The sequence below is a fragment of the Tyto alba genome, unplaced genomic scaffold, assembly GCF_018691265.1.
Source record: "Tyto alba isolate M040663 unplaced genomic scaffold, T.alba_DEE_v4.0 Super-Scaffold_22, whole genome shotgun sequence".
NCBI lineage: Eukaryota > Metazoa > Chordata > Aves > Strigiformes > Tytonidae > Tyto > Tyto alba.
The window spans coordinates 40,926,210-40,951,854 of NW_024881296.1; the positions used below are offsets into that span (position 1 = coordinate 40,926,210).

The 25,645-nt window shown below is 38.9% G+C and overlaps 1 protein-coding gene across 1 annotated transcript in view; it reads left to right on the forward strand.

Moving 5' to 3' along the window:
* The window catches only part of REV3L (REV3 like, DNA directed polymerase zeta catalytic subunit), a 129,177-nt gene that overhangs the window by 50,878 nt on the left and 52,654 nt on the right, over positions 1–25,645 (forward strand). The window contains 8 exon segments of the mRNA XM_042795717.1: positions 2,757–2,831; positions 4,256–4,416; positions 9,816–9,912; positions 21,265–21,359; positions 21,901–22,005; positions 22,972–23,056; positions 23,142–23,290; positions 23,584–23,712. Coding sequence (XP_042651651.1) covers positions 2,757–2,831; positions 4,256–4,416; positions 9,816–9,912; positions 21,265–21,359; positions 21,901–22,005; positions 22,972–23,056; positions 23,142–23,290; positions 23,584–23,712 — 896 coding nt within the window.

Consider the following 25,645-nt stretch of genomic DNA (forward strand, 5'->3'; position numbering starts at 1 on the left):
GACACAACCATTTTTTCCTAAACTTGGATCCTAGTGTCATTTTTCCAAATGTTCCTTTTATATTTTCTGTCTCTGCTATTACAGCAGTACTTTCCAGACAGCATTTTCTACCTGTCTGGATTATTCTAGGTTCCCTGTGACCAGGCATGTCATGCAGGAGCCTCACTCTAGGTCTCCTTTTCTTTGTCCAATTCAGATGGTCCCATTAGGAAGCACATCACAGAGACTGACTGTCAGGTCATGTTTGTCCATCTGATTCTCCTGGCAGCACAGGCTGTGAAGTGGAGCCTCTCAAACATTAATTTGCTTATCTGTCAAGCTGACTGTTGGGTTCTGTTTGGTGCAGCTTTCTACTATTGCTGGAACTATATGCTATTATTGAATGTTAATGTTTTAAGGGTTCTCTTAATCAATTTTTATTTAGCTTGCATAACCAAGGGCTAAAAAATACATCAAGTCGTAGTGAATGATAGGAAGCTGTCCTGGAAGAACACAGTTAGTCTATACGTGCATTGAATTTTTCATCTTCAGAACAATGTATATGCTAATTTTCAGTACTGTGCAGCACTATCTTTTACTTATTTTTTCACATACTTTTGAAATCTGTTCTTTCTAAGTTTGAGACGATAATCTTTCTGTTCCCAGCCAGTTTCAGTGGTATCTTCTAGACATTGTTAGTAAAGTGGCTGCAATAACTTCTTTTCTTAGAACTTTCTGATGTGTTCTTGCAGTAACAAGGAAGGTAACCCAATTTCTCCTCGTTTTTGTTCTTTTTGTGGAAACTATGTGAATTGTAGTATAGCTGTTCATCTCAGCAGTGAAAGCTAGGCAGAGTAAACTGCTGAAGACAGTCTTTCCTCAAATCAGTAAGAAAACAGGTGGAGCTTAGGAGAATCTGCCTCTTTTTCCCCTCTCTTGCTTTAGAGCTTCAAAATGTCATTACTGAAAGTCAGATGCTCATTGCTTCAAAGAAGCACATGAAAGATTGTTTCATGTATTTTGTTTGCTTAGATAAGAAGCTAATGGGAAACACCTAACAGAAGCTGTAACACTTCTTCATCTTTACCTGGGTAGATAGACACGCTTATGTAGTCACTCAAATCTATTTGTTTTCTTCTGTTCTGAGTCAGATTCTGCTCGTAGATATTATAGTGTCTCTGTGGTGAGAAACCTATATTTTTCTTTAAATCTTGGAGATTATTTTACCCCTTCTCTTCTTCATTAGCATGAAAATTGTTATGTAACAAAGATGTTTGCTTAACCTTTATCAGTTTAAGGTAAGATCTTTGTTGCATTAAACACCAAACATACTGGAGGTCCAGGAATAAAAAAGGTGAAATATGCTGTCCTTGTGCATTCTGAAGTTAAAGTAGGTGTTCCTGGCTAACCTTGGAAGTGTTGTAATCTTGCTCTCCCTGCTGCTGTGTCAATGTGAGTATGGATCACTTGCCATGCAAGTGCTGGCTTACTTTTAAAGTAGCTTTTCATTTACATGCCTACAGCACATTGAGTCATTATAACTCAATGTATATAACCTGTCATTAAGTTTATACTATCTCTATAAGAAAGAGATTACTGATTCATTATACAACATCTGATCTCCTCCTTTTCAGTTTAACAGCTTTAAATAGCTTTAATTTAAACAGCTGTTTCAAATTTGTTGTTTCAATTTAGCTCAGTTTTAACATCATAAATATTTTTTTTAAAACAGTTCAGTCTAGCTTTTGGAGACACTAAAAGTGTGTATATTTAAGCATATTAAGGATGGCAGTATTAATGCTGTAGTTGTGCAGTTCTGCTAAGTTTGCATTTAATATAGGACTGAAATCCCTCTTACTACTGAACTTCCTTTTATTTTTTTTTTTCCTTAGCAGGTAAGCATCCCACTTGCATTTTTAAATAATATTTTTGATAGAGATTTTAGTTTATTTTGTAGAGGCAACGTTTAATGTATGCTTTTCTGAATTTCTGTTGATTTGGTTGTGACTACTGCAAACTGTAGACTTCATGCATTCACTCAGTGTGTTGAATTATGGCCTGTTTCCTTAACATGCTGTTTTACAAGCATGCTAGATTAGATTAGAATCCTAGATACTGAAAAGTCAGTAATTCAGTCAAGTAATACCAGAATTAATGCTGCCTGTTCAACCTCAGTTTAGTCTTGACGTATTCATTGTGCTATGTGTTCTTTAATTGCATTCCCAAATCCTATTTTCTTCAGGATTCATGCCTCATTTAGTGCACAAGATGATTAGTAATCACTGAAAAGAAGCAGCTATTCACTTTTAAGCTGTTCTCATTGTTCAGTTATTCATATTACGCAGCCAGTATTTACTCATTTACACCTGATCTGCAGAATTAATGTCCTTAAGGACTTTGTTACAGCATTTATCAGAAAAGCTGAACACTTTCTGAAGCAGTCCAGCACTAATAAGTTTATTAAAAGTACTGTTATGATGGTGTGCCATCAGTGTGTTTACATGTGGGGAAGGCGAGAAATTTTAAGCCAGAAGTGCTTTGCAATTTTTATTTTTTTTTTAGATACTTTGACATGCATAAGGCTTATTCTTTTTATCTTTATATAGTAACATAGTGCTTCTCTTTGGCCTAATACATGCAGACTTTCATTCTCCTGGATATGCAGTTTATCTTCTAATTTTTTCCCCTGGATTTTAATACTCTTTATAGTAAATTGCGGTTGAATAAATGTCAGAGCATAACTGGCTAGATTCTTGCATTTACTTCTTCCTCTCCAGGCCTTTTTACGGTTACCATGAAAAGGAGAGACAGTTTATGAAGATTTATCTTTACAATCCTGCAATGGTAAAAAGGTAAGAAAGTGGTGATGCGAAGTTCTGGCTGATTTCCTTATATCTTGAATTAAAAAGTCAATTTTGAAGCAAGATCCGTCTACATAGTAACAAAAACAACAAAATTATTGTCCAAATTTTTCAAAAAACATAAGAAAATTGCTAATTTTAAGCACACCAGTAAGCTACTTAAAGCAGTAGCATGTTAGGAAAGCAAGACCAAAATACAGTTGCCTTTAGTTGTCTTGTATTCACTGTAATTCTTGAACACTTATACAAATTTGCATCAGGTTACTTTTCCTGCAGCTCCTCAGGAAAAGAATGTACTACTCTTTCGTACAATATGAAGTAGATATTGGTAGTTATTAAGTGTTTAAATTCCACCACCCATTATTAAGTTTAAAATATACTTGGAAAACTGGATAGTTTTTGTTATTAGACAGTTTCTCTATTTCTCGATAGATTAATGTTCTGTTAAATGAAAGCACAGTTGATCCCAATCTTACTGTCAGAATAGTTACAGTAAATTCAGGAATAAATAAGGAGGAATTATTTCTCAAACATGAGCTGAAATCCCTTCAGTGTGTAGTATTACCTATCATAACTGGTTTTTTTTTTAAATCTGATTATGTGATCATAAGATAGGATTTTCTGGTTTTTGACCTAGGCTTGTAACATTTTACATTATTTTAAATTTCAGTCTTAATGTAATCTATATGCATGTATGACATGACAGTTGTTTCAAACTTTGGAGCTTCTCATAGTTGAGTTACTTCTATCCAAATAAGGACTGACACTTCACTTAAATTTTTCCTTTAATTTTTCTGTATAAAACTTTATTTTTTGTTGCATTTAGCAATGCTTAGTGCTCTTCTTTGATTTATAAATAAATCCTGTTACTTTGAGATAGATTTGTCGCACCGATTTATGATTATCCAAACACCTGAACTTATTTTTAATGTGTAGATGTTTAAAAGAGCAGATTTGTCATGCTTCTTGGAAGCTGTTAAAATACTGCTTCTGTGTATACAGTATGTAACTTGAAAACCATGCGGAACATTTTCATATATATGTCAAGGAGAACTAGAGAGACTTTCAAAGCTATTACTGATGTGTTAGGCATGCAGCTGTCAGTTATTCTGTAGAAGGATCACCATGGACTATAGTGGGTTTTGATCAGCTGCAGGAATAGTACATAGTATGATGATTTTTTCAGAGCTTTTTTTTTAAGCTGAAGGATTCATAGTTTAACACCCAAATATTGAATCATTATTATCAGAGATCACTTTTGTGGGTCTGTTATTGTGAAAACAAAATTCTGATGTTAAAAATACAACTAAGGCAAAATTTAAGAAGTTTAAATATTTTATATTTTTATAAAATCAAATATCAGTATTGTATTGGAATAATTTTTGGTTTATGTCCTAATTTGTCTTTAATTTTAGAGTATGTGAGCTTCTGCAAGGTGGAGCCATAATGAACAAATCATACCAGCCTCATGAAGCCCATATTCCCTACCTCCTTCAACTCTTTATAGACTACAACTTATATGGAATGAATTTAATAAACCTGGCTGCTGTCAAATTCAGAAAGGCAAGGAGAAAAAGTAAGGCGTTTATTTCTTAAGACCGAATAATTGTTTTGAAGGTTAATGTCACTAGCTCTCGGACTTTTGCCGTAGTTTGTGGCTGAATGGGCATCGTGTGTTGTTTCCCTATAATTTGCTTTCTGTGTCAAAACAAAGTCCATGTGTAGCTTTCTACCATTTTTCCTTTTTTCTGTCTGTGTATTGGGATTGAGGAAGAGTCTGCTTCCTGAAATGAGATGCTATATATCAAGAACATGTGCTCTGTCAGCAGTGTAGCTGTGACCACTTTCACAAAATGACCACACCTCTTTTCAAGTTAGAATATTAAAAATAGTTGATATTTAGTTGAAGAATTTACATGAAAGATAGCATACTAATACTGTTCCTTTAACTTTTTGATGTTTGGTTTTGATCCCTGTATCAAATCTTTTTTTTGCTGTAGTACTGTTTTTACAAAATTACGACTAGTCATTATGCTCTGCTGACAAATAATGTTTCTAATTAAGACGCTTGTGTTTGTACCGGGGTTATTTGCTCTAAGGTGAAATTTGAAATATTAATGTCTGCGCAAAGGAGGTATTTTAAATTTTCATTTTAAAAAATTAGTTTGGCACTTTGAATGTGCACACTTACATAAAAATGAAGTTTGTCAAGAACATCCGTAATGTTACGTAAATGCTTCAGCATAAAGGGGAGATAACCATAGGAAAACTATAATGTCTTTGCTACTTAACATTTTGTCACGTCCTGTTCAAATGAGGGAGACAAGTGACTTAGATTCATAAATCCCCATCAGAGCGGACAACAGTGAGAGAAGTCTCAAACTCCATGCACAAGTATTTATTAATTTCCCACAACGTACTAATTGGATACATGATAACTGGCTAAATATATAATGAATTGTGGCAAGTGGTATAGTAGGTCTTGCATTACTTAATGGTCATAAGGGAAAAGGGGAAAAAGAAAAAGAGAGAGGAAGAGAGAGAGACTAGAGATCACCAGTCTGGGGTCCTGTGTTGGTCCCATCTGAGTTCGTCAGGGACGCATCCATCTTCTTCACTTCTTTCTACCTATTGCTTGCTCGCTCGCTCTCACTCCTTGCCCTGCCTCAAGTGATACACCATTGTTGGAGAAGGGCTCCGAGGCAGGGGCCCTGAGCCCGCCGAGCAGTTGTACGATCAGAGCCTGCTCTGGGGGCTATGCTGGGCCTCACTGGGGTTTGCCTGCAGCTGCTGATACGGGAGCAATGTCAGGGATGCTTCGGCCCTGGGTACCGTGGTGCGTCAAAAACAGGAATTAGAAATAGTGGCCTGAGAAGCTTAGTGTGATGAGCAGCTTGTGCTGTAAGCTAGCTGCAAGTAGGTGGACCGTGAGAATACGACCTTTAGAGCTTAAGCCAATCAGCTAGTGACTAGTAGGCATAATAATTAGCGTTGTCGGTATGAATACATGTACCCTGGACCAATAAAGACACACGGTGATTGATGCTCTATCACCCACACTGAACCCGGCTCGGCGTGTCGTTCCTCCACAGCTCTGCACACCATTTCCTTGGGTCAGGCACCTAGGCCAGCCCACATACCTGCCTAGCACGTGTATGGGGAGGAGTAAGGTGCTTTATGGGATGCTGTAACTAGCATGATCTTGTTAATCTTCATTAGCATAGTCAGGGGTGCCAACTTTAATATGCATTTCCTGGATAGTGAAACAAAGGTCATTCACAGGACAGATGGCCCTTGAAACTTTACAAGATGCACCAGAGCAGAACTGTCTTGCCTTCGCAGGAATCCCTTTTCCAGCTGCATCTTTTGCTACTCAGGCTGCCTTACCAGCTCCAGACTCCCACATTATTCACCCCGTGACTATAGTTTCATTACATGCAAGTGTTGGAGGCATTTCTTGGCTCAGAGGGCCTTTTCTGCCTCCCATCCTTTTTTTCTTTCTCACCCTATTTCAGGGAGTTACAAGTCACCTCTCACACTTTTAGAAAAATAAGTATTGTGTACTTAAATCATAATTGTTCCTACAGCTGAAGCAACAGTTGAAAAGAATGATAAAGTATCCTTCTGTAAAAACAGCTATTAAGAGTCATGCTCACTTTAATTTTGTCCCATTATTTCTATGCATGTATATTCAGACAGCAGTAAATAAGTGCATGGGGTTTAATAACTGATTCTCATCTAAAGAAAAGGACTCTTCATACTCAACAGTAGACCACACTTTTTGCTGGTGTCAAAACTGTAAGAAGACAAAAGCTCAGCCATGGACAGAACATCTTCGGGATCTTGAGTACTGAGAAAGTATAGTCAGGTACCTTCAGTCTTCCAAATGTCCGAAGTAGCCTTCTGGAGACATGCAGTGTGATTGTATCGAGTAGGCACTCCCATTCTTTTGCCATAGCTCCTTTTTCCCTCTCTCTTTCAGGTGATAGATGAAAGACATAAGCTATTTATATTCTCCTTCATCGTTTATTTAAGGATGAGAGACATAGGTCTTGAATGGGAAGAAGAGGGTGAAAGAGGAGCATGGGCTGAGACCAGTGAACTTTAACTATGCTGGTAGGAAAGAATCCAATAGGATGAAAGCAAGAAAATGAAAGACGACCTTGTCCTGGCTTGATCAGATAATAGCAGCAGTGCTTCTAGCAAGATTCATACCTCTGGGCACGGCTCCACATCACACGTGTGTAAGTAGCGTGCCTCAGTCTCTTGCAGTCCCCAGACACAGGATCACTATCTACTGCTCCTAGCTCAGCAGCTGAGCAGCAAATGGTCCCTGGTGCAACCTTACAGAGACAGTGCTGTCCAGAGGCCAGTCCTGGGGCGGCAGCCCTGAGAAGTGCCAGCCTTTCTAAGCTCAGACTTGTTGGGGTGGTGCAGAAGGCACAGCCTCTGCTTATGAGTGACACACTTACCTGCCTGTTCCACAGCTCCCGTGTCTTTGGGGTCTGCATTCAGTTCAGTCAAGCGTAGTTTGTGCCATGCAGGCCAGGCTGAACGTTGTTTCATAGACGGCAGTAAAAACCTTTGCCTGAACAACTTAGTTAAGCAAACAGTTATTTTTCTTCCCTTGCAGATGATGATATAAAAATCGGTCCGGCAAGGAACAGAAAATTCAATAATAGATATGTTCCTAAATGTAAGTAAGCAACCTCAGGAGCCTGTTTCCAGTGGTATTTTTTTCACTAAGTAGACTGTTTTGAAGGCTGAGAGAGATCAGCAGGCAAATTTGTAGTAGCAGGAATATTCTGCCTTCAGCCTGTATCAGGAAGAAGATGCAGGAGTTCTTTTTTTTTTTCAAGTTCTTCTCTTTATGGATAGTGAGGAAGAAGGCTGCAAATTCATTCATGCACCATATGCCACTAAAACTATTACAAAACTTTTATTTTCAGTAGTTGAATCTTCTTTTGTAATACGACTTTGAAAATCCTTGATGTGTCACTGCTACTGTCTTTAAAAGATCTTCAAGTCAAGAAAAGGGGAATATTGAGTGTCCTTAAATCTCTGTCCCTGTGAGTAACTTCACTGAAGAAATGAACTGATACAGGAATCTGAGCTTTGATTTTTAGAAGTATTTGAAAGTCGGGCTCACAGGAAGTATGAAAGGGTACTTAGATGTACCGAATAATGTACTGAAACTGCTCTCGTGTGCTATTTGAAATGCCACATATTTGAAATTATTTTTTAAAATAATAGCATATATTTTACTAGTTGGCCTATAATCTTGCATAGCTACTGTGACGTATTTTCCTTTAAAATGCACAACTATTCAGTTCCATTTTGTCAACCCAGAATAATCAAGTTGCAGATGAAAAATAACGAGATGTTTCCATGCATAGTCGGCTTCCATTTTAAAATAGAGAATTAGCTGATGTGCCACACAGTAAAAACAAGGCTGTGTTTCTCCCTGGACCAGTTGTGCCCGGGGGCAGGTTGTCACTTTTGAACAGCACAGAGGCTAAGCTCCTCTAGGTTTGAGCTGGGTCTGTGCAAACGGCATCAGCTATTTGGAGTTGGCCTTCAGGAGTGAGGAGCGCAGGCATGGCGGTGAGCAGAGCGGGTCAGTGCCGCTGCGGCTGAGCGGGAGCTGGCTCCTGCATAAACATGTCTTTTCTCCACACTCGAGTGCCACGTTTCCCATGCGAGTTCAGTGTCTTTGTGCCGTGTCAGTGCCTTTAGGAGTCTGATGTAGGGGCAGCATTTACAGGAACTAGTGTGGTTACAGTAAGGTTGGTCTGGAATATAGTTAATTAAGCCTGCTGGATTTCAGTTGCTTCTATTCGTAGCTTCTGCAGAGCTTCTGGCATGATGTTTCCCAGTTGCTTCTGTATTAACTATATTATTCAGAGCTTTTTGCTAGACGACACATCCCTGCTGTTCCAAGTACTGTCATTCACATTGGCAAGACTCTGTTATGAAATTTGTTTTAAAATTATAGAATAAAAATAACGTTCTAATAAATACTTATTTATTGAATGCCTCTGGCGATTGAGTTGCTCAGTTTGTGTATCTTTTAACAAATGCAAAAGTGTTTCCTATTGCTGAAAGGTAAATTTAATACAAAAAGAATCTGCTAGTGTGTGACATGAACATAACTTAGAAAATTCAAGGTTCAAGCTGGTCTTTCACATAGAAGTGGAAGACTGAGTAATTTTCAGTCTTCTGCCATTCTGTCTCCCCCCCAACTCAATTCCTGGGCATTTTTCTTTCTGGAGCCACATCCTGTGTATACTGTCTTTCCTTCCTCTGAAGAGTGAAGGTTCAGGAGGAGACCACAAGGGAGGTAGTAAATCTTCAGAGGGGCCTTCTCCAGCACAACCTGGGGGCACGCTTCCTTTCACTGAGGCCTCCAAGCAAACTTATGTGGTGTTTTCTTTATTTGTAGGTCAGACAACATCTGCCTTCTTTGCAGGTTTCCACTTACTGCTACTGCCACTGCATCTGGAATATAGTGTATATTCTCTTTCAGCTCAAAGATAAGAAAGAGGAAAAGTGTGAAGTAAAATTTAGTGTTTACTTTGGCTTCTGATTTCCACTGGGATCTGACCTGAGGACCCAGACACTTGGGAATTCTGAAGTTTACATCAGACTCTGCATGGTTTACTTTGAAACTTGTGCAAATAGGAAAAGATTGGATTTAAGTTACGACTAGAACACAGAAAATGTACTTCCAGTAATGTCAGTGTGTTAAGAATATATTTTTCTTTTTATATGTATCTACATGTTAGAGAGAAGGTTAAATCATTTAAATGATAGCATAATTACTTTTTGAAGAGGGTAACATGCAGTGCTATTTAGTCTTTAGGAGGGGCATTTGGACTAGTAGTTATTAAATAATAAATGCAAATTATATAATGATATGTGTAAAAAATATTGCCACATAAATGAATTAATTTTTCATTCTATTTTTCTTTCTAGGTGATACATCAGGTGTAAGTAAACGTCACAGAATTCATTTGCCAGAAAATTCAAACAGCACATCTTTTATTGAGTGGGAAGAAGATGAAATACCAAGGTCAGCACGCCAAATTTATATATGCTTTTTTCTTATATACATCAGCTTGTATATACTAGAGGGTTCCAGTCTCTCTTTTAAAGGACCCTTAAATATTTTATATGTTCAAAAAAAATGCTAATATGACACAGACAATCATCATTTAGTTTCTTTGTATAGTTTTGGTCATCTGACGCTTTCTGGCATATGGTTTTAAAATCTAACTGGGAGATAAAAAATAGGAATATATGTGACAAATTCAACTTTCTGGGTTTTGGAAGATGTTTTTATTTAATGACTTCTGATGCAATGCTAAGCAAGTTTAAGTTATAGAGAATACTTACACATCTGTTCACAGGTTCTGTTTTTGTAATCACCCTTAACTAATGTGAATAGTGCACTGTCAGAGTATTCCAATTTGTCCATTTCAAATACTAGCTACATAAGAATCTCAGCTTAGAATTTTCATGTCCATCTCCCATGCTCTTCCTTTTTTCTAAACATTTCCTAGTCTACAGCTTGTAATTTGTAATACATTTACTTCTATATGAAAGGGAATATATCTGGAGTGTTGGGGTTTTGAGGGGCGGGATGGGGAGAAACTGACAGTATCTGGTGCTACCTTGATTTGTATAGTTTACCCACAGCAAGTTCATTCTTTAAGCTACTTTCTCGCATTTGACAGGTCTTATAAATACACTGTCAGCTACTGGTCTTCTCAGTCTTTAGGTTGTTCCTGTCTTTCTTCTCTGAATAGGTTATCAGACTCAATATGTGACGCTGCTTGCTAGTGTTACGTACTGGGAGCATTTGCTTCCCCAGTAGGAAGTAAGTGCCTTAAACCATACAAAAACGTGCAAAAACTTGAGTTCGTGCAAGGTAGCATCTGTTTTTGCGATTCTACTACTCCCTACTTCAGGGTTTTGAAATAACATTCATCTGATGGTTGTCTTGTGATTCTACTTGTGGTCAATTCGTATCCATCTTTCTTGGGCTATTTCTTCTTCTTTTTGGCTGCATACTTCATTCATAGTCCATTTCAACCTTTATTTGGCTCATTTATGTAAGCCAAGTTACTTAACCTTTGAGGGGCTTGGATCATAAGTTAAACCAGGATTATCTGATGTTACTTTACACAGATCTGGGGAAAGCGGATAAAAAGAAAGCAAAATAGCACTTCCTGGCTGTCAGAACGAGAGGGGGATGAGCCCAGCGCCGCAGGAGCCAGTGATGTCTTCTCTGCAGGCACTCATCCTCGTGGCTGCATCCACAAGCCTTCTTTCCTCCTTCTTCCACACTTTTGTGCATACAGCCGGGGTACAGCACCTCACTTGTGCCAGTCCTTCTCTGGCTCTCACACACCTTCCTGCAGTGGGATGTTAGCGGTAATGGGGCAGATACCAAGCCTGTCCAGTTCCCTACCATTCGCTCTCTGTGCTTTTGCCAGCAGGAATTTCTTGAATGTATATCCTGAATATACATAGTGTATACCAAACAAATTCTCTCTAGTGCCATATGCAGTGGTACTGGCAGTTCTTTCCCTGATAGGCTTTACAGTCTCATTTATCATGTCACTTTGGTTTATAAACATTTTAGTATTTATTAGTGCAAGATGTTTCTCCTCTTCCTTTTTTTCCAAGTGATAATCTTCCATTTGGAATCCATTATAAGTTCATATAGGGTCTTGTATCCCATTTTTAAATTTCATCCTGTTTCTATTATTCTACTTATAAGTTAGCCTGCTTCCATTTTATGATACTATAATCTGGTTATGTATCCAGTATGTCTACCATCTTGCCTACATATTTGATTAGTACACTCCTGCGTTTCCTGCCAGCAATGCTAATGAGATGTGAAATAAACTGAGTCCCACAAACTGGTCTATATTCAGTTCTACAAATTTTGTATCAACCCTCAGTCTTTTTTATATAACCAATGGGAATTTCACTTTAGCCAGCTCTTAAAATGCTTTAATAATTTAGAAACTAACTTACATCTCCAACTGAAACTGTTTCCATTTGATACTCTGTCAAACATTTCTTTGTCTAGAAAATGAATTATTTTATTAAAAGTGTTCTAGCATGGCTATCTTCCACTTGTGGTAAGATGTACATGCCACTGCAAAGTAGCTCTTTTCTATTCCTGATTTTACTCATATCTACACAAAATCATTTGCCTGTTATAAATTCTCCTGGATTCTTTATGGGAGGCATCAACTTAAAACAGTGTTCTTGTAATCAGACCCATACTGCAGTTTGCCCAACTTCCAGATTATCTTCCTACTTTATTTCCTTTAAAAGTCTGAAAATTTCCATCTAGGTTGGTTTAATGGACCCGTGATTGTCGTGATCAACCTTGCTTGAGGGTGAACCTGACCCAGATAGTATGTGAGCTATCTATCCAAGGAAAACATTTTAACTGTTTCTTGAAACGATTGTGACTCAGGTTTTTTCTGTACTGTTTTTATTCTTGCAGTCTACAACATTACTTGATAGCTGTAAATCTGCCCTTCTTCCTTTATTTCTGTCTTTCCTTGACAAAGTATTCTGTATTCCAGACATTTGGTTTCTGTGTATAGCTATATTAATTTCTAGTTTCATGTACAATACCAGCACAGTCCTCTCACTTTATTATCCAGTCTTCTTGAGTTCAAGTTGAGACATTTAACTGTTCTGTGACTTGTTTAGCAAAAAAATTTTACTTACTATATTTTACCATTTGACTGATATTTCCAGCAGCATTTGGGGTTTCTTCTATGTGTTAGTTCTGAACTTCTAAGTCTTTGCTTGTCCTTTGTACCAGATACAGAGATCTCATAAATCCTTTTGTACCTTTCACCTGTACATTTAAGTTGTTAGTTGTTCTCTCTAAAAAAAACAAAGGGGAAAAAGACAGTCAAATGTTGTTTGAGAGTGCAAAATTTCTAGGGCTGCCTTGTATTCTTAGTGATTGTCATGTCTGTTTAGACTCATTATCCTTGGTTTTGTGTATATCGAGAATAAATTTTCGAGATAGTCCAATGTGTATCTGCCCAGTCCTTGCTGCAAGTGGCAGCTGACAAGTTCTCTGGTTTAAGCAAGCAGTGCCAGTGATTTGGCATTTCTTGACCTTGGAGTATGGTATAGCAAGTGGTTGAAATCCGAAAAATATGTAATACCCAAAATATTATTCAGAAGTTATATATGTAACACTAGCAGCACATGAGTAAATGCTAGTAGTGGTTCTTTATTTCAAAAAACATTTGAGAACTATGACAAAGTTTCTTGCTGACTGAACTCTTCGGTACTCGATAGCGCCTTGCTACTCTGCCACTTCTCCAGAACAGTATTTAATCCGGCCGTGTGCTGTCTTGCTCCTGGCAAATCTCTGAATTACTAACTTGCCACTGTAATTAGCATAGTGTATTAAGCCAGGGACAGTTCTTTTAATCTAATTCTAGAGTTACTCTGTTGTGAAGTAGGCAAACGTCCAAAGCCACTAGTGCCCATGAATCCCCAGTGTTACACAGCTTTATCTATGATACTTGCCAGTGTTACCAAACAGGAACCTACAAAGCCCACCTTAAAATAGACAGTAGTCACCTGCGCCTGGCGGTGCTATCCAACAGTTTTGGCAAGAGGAGTTCTTCACATGAGATACATTAATGTTATGGCTCGGGTAGCTGGTAATACACAAAGAAACACTTCCATGAGTTTCAGTGAGAGAACTTTCTGGTAATCACCAGGCTTGGAGTAATCTGCCGGTCAAGTGTACCACTTGGACATGATGTGTTAAAAGCAGAGTGATTAGTAAAACGCTTTTGAGACACTTACTTTTTTAAATCCCAGATTTGCTATTGAGCACCAGTTTATATGGAAATGGAGAGATCTGACCAATAACACTATTGTACAGTCTAGCAGTTACATAATGTTACAGGTTTCTGCTAGGTTTGTGGCTGTCATACTTGCTTTTCTCGCTTGTCAGGATGTACATGTTTTTATTTAGCCACTTGATTCTTAATAAAATGTGTGCATTATTCAAGTCACTGGAACATCCTGCAGACAAAGACATTTCTTCTTCCATGAGCAGAATATGGAAAACTGCTATGTCAAAGTTTAGAGTTTTTAATCCCTGTAGTTGAGTGATACCTTTCAGATTCTCGGTGGGTTTAATTTTTTATCTACTGTCCTCAATTTAACATTATAAATACCTGAGATGTGGTCATCACAGAACTTGTTTCCCTAGGCTGTCATTAATGTTGGTGAATTAAGATGCTGACCTTGATGTCCATTCTTCAAGGCTTCTGAGAACCTTCGTCTAGCTAACTGTATGTAGTGGGCACTTGGAAAATTTTGTGTCCACTGTTGCTTTAATTCATTGCCTCAGCATCTGAGGAACTAAACCTTGGTACTTCCTTTGAACACAGGTTTCATTTTTATTATTATGCTGGTGGGTAGTGCCAACTAACTTTTACTGTTTTGAGAAATAAGGGCAGTTCTCTCTGTCCTCAAAATAATTTATTTGGAGCTTTTTCTACAAAAGTATGATGGATTTGTATTGCAATTTTTCAGCATAGTGTGCAGGTATAAAAGGTAATTTTAAATTAATTGGTTTGAATATCTCAAGAAGCCTAGGCATCACAGCTCAATGCTGTGCAACCCTGTTTTATCATGCTTTTTAGTAGAGTAAACTTTTGTTCTCTTGCAGCTGTGTTGCTTCCATTCCTATACCACCTTGCTTAGCCCTGCCTTTCATATATCTGTATTACAAGCTGTACCTTGTGAACAATTCTATCTACGTTCTTTTTTACAAAATGCAACCTAGATGTTATGAAAAACCTCGGCCGTGACTTGCTAGATCTTCTTTTCTAATCTTGTTTTAATACGTATATTCTCAAATCATGGTTTTGACATTACATGAAATTGTCTTTTTCTTTGCAAAACTGATTCATGTGATTTGGGGCAGGTGGTTAATCCATTGTGTAGGGCAGTGTGTCAAACAGATCACTTCTGAGGCCAGCACCTCACCCCCCGCACAGGGAACAATTTCTGCTTTACATCTCATCTACATCTGCCCTCTGTCAGCTTAAACCCGTCACCCCTCGTTCTATCCCCCCACCCCCTGATCCAGAGTCCCCCCCCACCTCCCCTGTCCCCCCTTTAAGCCCTGGGAGGCCACTCTCAGGGTCCCCCCGGCCCCTTCTCTTCTCCAGGCTGAACCCCCCAACTCTCTCAGCCCGGCCCCCCAGGGGAGCTGCTCCAGCCCCCCCAGCATCTCCGTGGCTCCTCTGGCCCCGCTCGAGCAGCTCCGTGTCCTTCTGCTGTTGGGGGCCCCCGAGCTGGCCCCAGCACTGCAGGGGGGTCTCCCCAGAGCGGAGCAGAGGGGGAGAATCCCCCCCCTGGCCCCGCTGCCCCCCCTGCTCTGGCTGCAGCCCAGGGCACAGGGGGGTTCTGGGCTGTGAGTGCACGGGGCTGCCTCACGGGCAGTTTTCCATCCACTAACACCCCCAAATCCTCCTCTGCAGGGCTGCTTTTCATCCTAATCTTTGTTCAGCCTATATTTTCACTTGGGATTGCCCTGACCTTGGTGCAGGGCCTTGCCCTTGACCTTGTTGAACTTCATAACTTCGGAACAGTGTGTACTCCTTCCACTCCCCCCGACGTTTTTGTTTTAACCAGTAAATTGTTAGTCGGGCCAGTTAAAGCTGCTCTGTTTCCATATGCCCTTTGCAGTTTTTCCTAAAGTGGGAGCACATGGCTCCTCGACCTTTGTGGCTTACCTAGACGTTGCAGAAGCTTGTAGTGCTACTGCCCTGACTTCTGCTAGTGCAAGTGTCTAGCAACTCACTTTGACAAGGTTGTTAAATGCCAAGGTCATAATCCAGTTGTATTGAGAAGACATTTTTCAGGTCTTCGGAAATCTTGCTGTATGTGTCAGTTGTATTTAGTAGTTTCCACGTCGGTCTTTGGCGTATTCAGTTCTGGCTGCCAGCCCTGCCTTAATCCTTAAAGCGTTAATGAGAATTATGATGATAAATCCTAAATTTGTTTCAAAAAAGGGCTCTTGTTAGCTCAGTGTTTTTTATTTGAATAATATGCCATGTTAATTGGAATATGGTAGTTTTTGACAGAAAGACTCCTTATATCTGTTTGATTTAGAGCTTGGGCAAAATGAGCTTTTCTGCTTCTGATCGCCAAATCGTTTGAGTCTTGGTGAGTTGCAGACAGAGAACATGCTTCAAATTAATATTACTATGGAAAAAGACTTCAGTTACAGTGACAGCTACCATTTTGTTTTGAATTAAGCAATGTTGAATTCAGTGTTGTTTTTTATAGGATAAACCCATATTAGAGTCTTTTATAAATAAAAAATCTGATTATTTGGAAAGCTCTTGGCCAATTCTGTCTGTGGTACCGATCACTTTTCAAGACAAATCACTGGCCACGCTCTTGATGGGAATGTGGAAAACCAAGACATGGGTGTTTTTCAAAGCAAAAATAATAGAAAGCTATCTTTTTGTCAGAGCAAAGGCAAGTGTTTCAGTTAATGGTTTTAGTCATCAAACAAGCTATTCGGAAATAGATCACTAACATTAAAAATATTTTTTGTCTTAAACTTTCAATAATTTTTTTTCTTTCTCTCTTTTTTTTTTTTTCCACCCTCCCCCACCCCTTTTTTTTTAATTGGATTCTTTTTAGAGAGAAAATTAGTGAAAGAAAGCTCAGAGCTTTGCTATTGTATCTACCGAACAAGTCAAAGACAGATCTTGACCAGGTTGCTGGTCATTTACATGTGTCATTTATCAAGGGAAAGTATTAAAATCAGAAACTCTTCTGATAGCAATGACCATTGTGTATTTTTCCCTTGTTCCCAGAAGTGCTTTGATTTTGTGAAGGGAGCAGACAAGATTTTTGCAGCCTCCTGTCTCATTCTTGTTTCCAAGTGATCTTGCAGTTCGTTCTTATTATGGGATCAAAATGCAAGTTTCAGCTTGCCTGCAGTTCCTGTCGCCTGCCGTGCGGGCAAGGCTCTGTTTGAATGCTTTGATGAATACGAGCACCCAAAGTGTGTGACATGAAAAGTATGCATTTTGATCATATTACAGACTTGTTTCTCAGCTGATGGCATGACTGGGAGGGGAAGGAAGTGATGGCAATGGATTGTCCTTAAAGTGTGCATTAGGGCATGGGCAGTCTGCTGCTAAAAGGCTGAGCTGCTCTGGGTTCTACGATCTACTCTCTCAATTCTCACAGTAGCTCTGAAACAGTACTGCTGGCTGGAGGGATTAGTAATCATATATTAGTGCATAGCATCTTACAGTCGTTAATGAATTCTACACGATACTTGCTTTACAGCTTCTGCCAGACTGCTTCTGGATGTTTAGAATAAAGAAATAGCCTGCTCTGCCTTCTTTTGCTGTAACCAAGTGAAACATACATTTACATACAGAGTGAAAAATACATTTACTGTATTAATGTAGCCACAAAATGTGATATCACAAATTTTAAAAGTATGACTGCTAAGAAATTATTCTGGAAACTTTGTTTTCTCTGCTTTTAAAGTATATGCTTTCAAAACGTTAAGTGTCTGGCAATTTCTAAAATTGACTTTCAGGATGCCTGTTCATTTTTTCTTACCCCTCACTCCATTAAAAATCCAATTGCTGAGATTTCTGTTCAGTTTCCAAGTTTCATATTATGTATAACACAGGATTTTACTTTCTGATAAAAAAATCCACTATTATGGTGTAATACAGGAGAGCAAAGGTGATTCGTGAAAGCTAGGTTTTCTGTAGAGAGGTTGAGGTTATCACAGTAAACCCTATCAGCCTTACATAGGGGAATGTTTCTTTCTTATCCCAGAAGTGAAGTTACACATCAGCTGAGCAATTGAACTAGTAATACAACTTGAATTTTGTATTAATCTGATTTATAGAAAGAGTCAATGACCAAATAACTAGATCTCCTTTCAGACCTCTCTATCTTTTCCCTTATAAGTGCCAGTAAATAGCTATTCGTGAACTGGTTTAATTTCTGCTTACATTTCTAGCACTGTTTATTTACATCTTGTCCAGTTCTTTGCCTAAACAGTTAAGCAAACAAGCTGTGAGGGTTTTTTTTAAAGGGAAAAAAAAAAAAAAAAAAGGTGGACTTTTTCAGAACTTTTTTATAGTTAGAAACAACTCTCTGATTTCCTTGTGAGGTCTCAGTGTTCTCGCTAATGATGCAGGAAGCTATTTCTGCATTATGCAAAATGCAGTTGGTATTTCAACTGACTGACATTATTTCTTCATAGATGGAAAAATAGATGCAGGCATAATAAAGTACTTACATCCTAACAATTTAGGATTTCTCTGTGCATGATACTGCCACCTAACAGTCTTATAAAGCAAAATAATTGTTTGCCAGGGTCTTTCTTAATCTTTATGAAGTTCATACACTATTGTAGACCTAATAGATAATTCTTGCTTTCGTAATCACAAATGAATGGGTTTGGTATCTTAAACTAAGTCATATGGTACATTGATACACTTCAGGAATACTTAGATCTCCATTCTACTGACAGAACTGGACAGCAGTCAGTAAAAGTTCACGTTGTGGTAGCGGTTCAGATAAGTAGCCCTCCTAATTTGTCGTGTTGTGTGTCCCCATCCCTGCCCCTCCCCGCCCCTTTCTTCTTTTGAAAATAATATCTCAGCCTTTGTCCTTTGTGAGGTAGGACCTCTGTGGAGGCAAGCGTTGTTCTTTTGGGGAAGCAAGGAAAGCTGAGGGCCAGGAGGAAGTGAGACGGGAGAAATGTTGTACCTATTTAGGACTCCTGTGTTCTGTACTTCACTTACAGCATAGACTCTTTGTGTGGGCTGGGTATCTCAGGAGTTCTGGTGTGATGGTAAAGTAGTAGACCACTGAAGCTGCCATAAAAGCAACCCTTACCTTCAATTTCAGTTCAAGCTGTTTAAACCAGTTTAATTTCTGCAGTACGTTTGAGCGAACCTCTTCTGCTCCTTCAAAGTCAGGAAAAATATTTTAGAGCTTGCTTGCAGGAGGCATCGTAGCAGTTTTAATTAGCTCCCTGCTGAGCACTGCACACTTTGCCCATAGATAGCCCTCTCAAGGAAGAAAATGTGTCTGAACTAGCTTCAGTCCAAACTTCATGAAATCTATAGTTTGCTGATGGTCTGTATCATAGACCTCTGCAAAAGCAGTTTAGAAATAAATATTTTTCTTTTCTAGGATACTACCGATTGGGAGTGTGATGAAGTCACAGTCAGTTTTGTTTTTTTCTTGGCATGCTATCTGGTATCTCGATAATAAATATGATGCCCTGAAGCCTTTTAGAAACTGAATATTGTTGTGATTGAGTTCTCTCTCTGATGTTTTCTGAGAAGTCGTTAGATTTTTTTGCCCCTACATAGAATACTTTGGGTTGAAGGGACATTTAGAGATCACCTAGTCCAACCGCTCCTGCAGTGAGCAGGCACATCTTCAGCTAGGTCAGGTTGCTCAGAGCCCGGTCCAGCCTGACCTTGAATGTTTCCAGGGATGAAGCATCTACTACCTGTTCCAGTGTTTCACCACCCTCATTGTAAAAAATGTCTTCCTTATATCTAGTCTAAATCTACCCTCTTTTAGTTTAAAACCACTATCCTTTGTCCTATTGCTACAGGCCTTACTAACAAGTTTATTGCCATCTTTCTTACAAGCCCCCTTTAAGCCCTGGAGGGCCACACACAGTAAGGGCTCCCCGGCGCCCTCCCTTCTCCAGGCTGAACAACCCCAGCCCCTCAGCCTGGCCTCATAGGAGAGGTGTTCCAGCCCCCTGACCATTTGTGTGGCCTCCTCGGGACTTGCTCCAGCAGGCCAGCGTCCTTCTTGCTTTGGGTGCCCCGGAGTTGGACAGGGGACTCCAGGGGGGTCTCACAAGAGCGGAGCAGGAGGGGAGAATCCCCTCCCTCGCCCTGCTGGCCACACTGCTCTTGATGCAGCCCAGGACATGGGTGGCTTCCTGGGCTGCGAGTGCATTACTGCCAGGTCACGTTCAGTTGTTCATCCACCAGCACCCCCAAGCCTGTCTCCGTAGGACTGCTCTCAATCACTTCGTTCCCCCAGCCTGCGTTGATGATACCGGTGGTTGCCCTGACCCAAGTGCAGGCCTTTTTACATGGCCTTGTTGAATCTCACGAGGGTCGCATGGGCCCACTTCTTGAGCTTGTCCGGGGCCTTCTGGGTGGCATCCCATCCCTCAGGCTTGTCAGCTGTGCCACTCAGCTTGGTGTCATCTGCAACCTAAGCAAGGCAGTTTTATTTTGCATTTCTTCCAGATTTCATATTTCTAGATAGTATCAGGGATATCCAGCTTTTAATTACAGCATCTACTTCCTCCTTGGGCTATAGTGACTTCTATTCAAAGCTTATAGAGACCGTTGAGAACATTATTGAATTATATCTTCTATTCCATGCTGAGATTTCTGAGGCTCTGTGTATATCAGGGAATGTAGGAATACAAGTAGATGTTGTAAATCACCAGTTAATTAACCTAGACAAAGGGTCCTGAAGAATAGCATTATTTTAACCATGGTGAGCTTTGTGGGGATTTTCTCTGTTTCCCTAAAAATTTCCAAAGGGCAAACAGACTTCCACATAAACCTGGGAGAAGGTTCCTCTTTCTTGGCTTCCTTCATGAACTCTTTAAAATTAGTACACTGACAGCAACAGGTGGAAAGTCACTGACCTTAGCAGATCTGAAAATGCCCAGCAGAAATATGATCAGATCATTATAGAAGCTTGAAACTGTTTCTGGTATGTTACGTCTTTACCAAGCCAGTTATCTTTAGTTCTGCTTGCATTTGGGATGCTAATACTCTGTTTATATTCACCAGGCTACCCTAAGCCCCCTAAATAAATAAAATCTGAAAAATAAAACTTTTTTTTTGCTTCACTTCCCTTAGTTGGAAAAGTTAAACTGTTTCGCATTGCTCTGAACTGTGAATTAGAGAGAAAAATTCTTGCCGCTGTGTTTTCTGGGCGCAAGATCGTGCAAACGCAGATGGTCCTACTGGCTGAGAGTTCTATAGAACATTGCATCTGGTATTTGAGGAGGAGAACATTATTGTAATTGCTGCACCAATTAGAGTTGTTTACCACTTCTTTCTCTTCTCCCCACAAAAGACAAAGGTAATCCCTTTAAGTTGAAGATCCAAATTTCTCATCTAATTAGATTTGAATATGACCACTGATTGAAAGACTTGCAGATGAGGTTGAGAACTGGTAAATCTGTATTCAGGTTCTCCCCCTGAAAAATTTTAGATGTTAGTCCAATTAGAAAACAGTGATGATGCATGTTTCAAAATCAACATGTTGATAAAATTAACCTGTTGTATTTATGTTGTCGCAGCTCTTTAATGTTGAAAGGTGTTGAGCCGCAAAGTACCTGTGAATTGGAGGTGGATGCAGTAGCTGCGGACATTTTAAATCAGCTGGATATTGAAGGTGAAGTGTTAGTAACTTTCCATATAAAAAGTTTTAGGACAGGAACTATGTTGTTGTCTTTTTTAAGGCTGAGCTTAGTTAAGCCACAATCCAGATTTCAGTGTTAGTGAATTGTTGATCTACAAATTTATAAAGTTTAAAAAAAAAAAAAAAAAAGAAAAAAAATAGATGGACTCTGAAAGAAAACAGATTCTAAGAATAGCCTATTGTCAGAGCAGTATGGACATCAGGTGTGTGTGTGTACATACATACATCTATACATACACATGCATACTTTGTGAGAAGGCCAGCAAAAGTCAAAGATCTAAATAACAGATAGGAGATCTAGTGATAAAGTTACGAATAAAGATGAGTAAACGAATAAAGTTACACCTTAACTTTTGCATAACACTGAATCCTAGAGTAAGGCAAGAATTGCAATTAAAAAATTTACAGGTTAGAATGACAAACGAGATGAAGAAGAGTGTCAGAATCTAATCTGGGGGGAAGAATACTTGGTCGCATTGACAGCCTTCCCTTCATGTATTATTGCGTATTTCAGCCCAGATTGGCAGGAACCCTGGTTTGCAAGCTATATGGGAAGACGAAAAGCAGCGACGGAGACAGAAATGTGAATCTTCTCAGATTAAGCCACCTGAGTCACAAGGTAAAAAAAAAATAAACTGTGCAGCTGTTTATCAAAAACTTTGAATGAGAAGCAAGCAGGAGGTAGAATTTAAATCAGTGTATCAAGTTTGAGGGCTTTTCAGATGTACTGTTTTATCAGTTCCAAGCTTACTGATTGCCCAGTATGTGTATTCCAATTTTAAAAGCAAGATACATAACCTTGCCTAAAAGCATCATGATTCAGATAGCTACAAAGCAGAATGAATGATAATGGCAGTTAAGATTGCATGCTTTATGATGGAAAACACTTAAGTGTTTAAGTACTGGCAAAATTAAATCTCTTATCCTGAAGCTTTCTGTGGCAGTTTAATGCACAAGGGCAGTTCCTTTGAATTTCTGTGAAATTATAGCTAAGGTGATGTTAGGTGAAAATTCTGAAAATATGGACAAATCCCTGTATTTTTATGTAAAATTCATTGCACAGGGAAGACTGTGCTCTGCAAATTAATTGCATAATGAACAGATCTATTCTCTGTAGAACCTAGGCCATGTTGCTTTTAAAATATGAATGATATTTGGCAAGTAAGCCAGAGGATTGCAAGAAGGAAAGAGGCAGCTGTCTGGCTAAGGCAGGCTGCTTTCTGACTGTTTTTTTTTGTTGTTTTTTTTTTTTTTTCCTGCATTTCTGTGTAATATTCAGGCTGCATAAACCAGAGTTTTCAAAAGTGTTCGCTGATTGTTCTTTTCCTGGATGCTCACCTTGGTGTAATTGCAACACGATTTGTAAATGCTGTTGATACTCACAGTTGCAAATGAGATCAGTGGGAGTATGTGAAGTATTTTAAAGTGTTTAAATACACTTGAAAAATCAGCCCTCAAACTTGTCACCTAAAATTAGTAGACACTTCAACTTTGAGCCGTTTCCTAATAGAATTAATAATTTTAGCTGCTCTGTGTTGAGATTTCAAAGTAAAACTGTATAACAAATACTTCTCAAATTTTCAAGACCGTGGATTTGTGCCAGCAACAGAGAGTGAAAAATTTTTTCAGAAGAGACTTAAAGAAATCCTCAAGCAAAATGACTTCTCTGTGTAAGTGTTCAGCCATTTGCCATGAAGTACAGTATTCTATGCATACCTTAAATATGCATTTTAAAATTGGTTTTCAATTAACTAGAACGTTGTCAGGATCAGTGGACTACAGTAATGGATCAGAGGAGTTCTCTGCTGAGCTAACACTACATTCTGAGGTACTTTCTCCTGAAGCCTTTCAGTGTACACCAGCTAATATGGTAGAAGTGCATAAAGATAAAAAGATGAACAAAGGTGAGTATTTTTAATAGTATAATTGTTCAGGCATAAATCTATGTCATACTTCGGCTGTTCTGACTATTTGCAGAAACAAGCCAAGGAAGATCTGATTGTCAGTTATGAAAAAATGAAGAGTAGTTTTGCTTTTATTTCCATCACTGTTAGAGTAAGCATTTTTGAAATTGCCATAGCAAATACTGGAAACATACTTGAATAGTAGAATCCATTTTAAAGTGGCTTGCTTTCATAATGTATTGATGTCTGTGACTCTTTGAAGTTTTATCCTTTCTCTTGTTTTTCTTTTAAAGAATCCAATAGGATGCATACCGATAAAGAAGAGGAAGCACTTATTAATGAAGAAGCAATTTTAAACATTGTGGAGAATAGTCAGAGCTTTCAGCCTTTGTCTCAAAGACTGAGTCAGACTACAGTTTTCAGTGAGTATGACTGGAATGTCTTTTCTTCCAGGCTGCTTTATCGTTCCACAGTGTTTATTGTGTTCACTTATGTTGCCAGTCATGAAAGAAAGTAAGTAGTTTACCTCAGGGAGTTTGTCAAGCAGATAGAGACTTCACACACACACACCCTACCACCACCACCGAAAAAACACCTTCTGTTTTCTGAAAAAATGTCACCAGGACAGTGTATTTGTAGAGCCTACTGTGCTTTACTGGTTCACTTAAGCCTGTCCTCTTGCCAGGTCAGCTCAATGGATATTGCTCTTCCTTATGCTTCTGGGGTTATAGGACTAAACCTGTCAGAATAAAGAGAATTTTGACTGTCTATCCACTATGTTCTTGCAGTTACTGCATCATTCTTACAGTTACGGTAGAGAACATGCTCAGGAGCTGTCTTTAAGAGCTCAGTTGTCTGGCGATACTGGGGTATATTAGGCTGATAATGAGAGGCAAATTGCAGCAGAGCATTTCCCAGAATTTATGGGTACTGTCCTGGTTTCAGCATTGGGTTGAAGACAAAGAAACAAGAAGTAAAACATTAAAGAGGGGAAGAAAAACCATCACAGCAAATGTGAATGGCATAAGGGGGAAACAACAATAAAATAACACAACAAAGGAACTTGTATGAAAAGCTAATTCAGGTAGAAATAGTTCAAATGTTCTAGAGGAGAGGAAAAGAACGTTGTTTGTGCTATCTCTATAGATACATTGTTAAGTAAACATGAGGTATAATGTTAATATGCACTCAAGTTGATACTACAAGGTGCTGGGGAGAGAGGGGTCAGGCATGGGATATCTAAAACACATAACCTCTGGCGCCTTTGATACATACGTGGTGTGAATATGTGCATAGGCAACGAGATACTGTACGGGCAACAATGTATGTCCGTGGGTAATATGGTATATGACAATATAGAATCCTTCCTTGCAAAGAAGGGAGGAGTGGATGGAGTAAGATTAAGAGTATTTTTCAGTGTTGTTTTATTTTGCAGAAAGTAGGAAGGATTTTGGTTGTGGAAGTTTTATAGGCAAGGATTTGGATTTAGCAAGAAAATTATAAATAGTGATGTGGGAGCTGACGAATATGAGCATTGATTTCTTTTTGTGGGTTTTTTTTGAGTGAGGAGGTTGTGCTGAGAGGATGAGAAGTGGCTAAAATAATATATAGGGTACATCTTATGACTATGCATTTGAATTGCTCAACCAAATAGGAGTGTTGAAATGGTCTGTTTTTTACAGTGGCTAGGGAATCAAATGGAGATTTTATGACTTTTTCTCTCTTTTTTTGTCTTTGTTTGTTTGTTTGTTTTTTCTTCTCATCATGGGGCTACTAATTGCTGGTGCCTTGTGTGACCATGAGTAAACATGCTGCATCTTTGGGTCTCTTATGCTCTTTCATAGCATGGACTAGTCTTTACTATGCCTTTGTAGAGTCATAGTGTCACAGGGGCTGTGAAGAGCACTGCTTCTACCGCTGCTGTTGTGAGGTACACAGGGTTTATATTAATGGGAAGTAAAAGTTGGAGCTTAATGATTGACCTCACAAAGGGCAAAGGAGCCAGGAACAGAAAGTACAGTTCAAAGTGGGTCAATTCAGTACTCTGGCAAAGGGGAGGGTTTCCGTTCTGAACGGTTGCATGGTGTCTTGTGAAGCCTTTGTAAATATGGAAAATGCCTTTCTCACCGATGTTGAGACCTATTTTATATGATTCTCAGGATCATTGTAAATCATAGGATATTTCCTGAGGAAGGAAAGTAGAGATTATAGTACTTCAGCCAGAGGAGAAGGAGAGAGAAGTAACAAAGATGCCTGGTAGACTGGAGATCATAAATTGGTTATGAGGTCAGATGAAAGGTAAGCAGGAGGAAAGTGAGAAAAAATTGTGACTTGGAAGGATATTCAATGGTATTT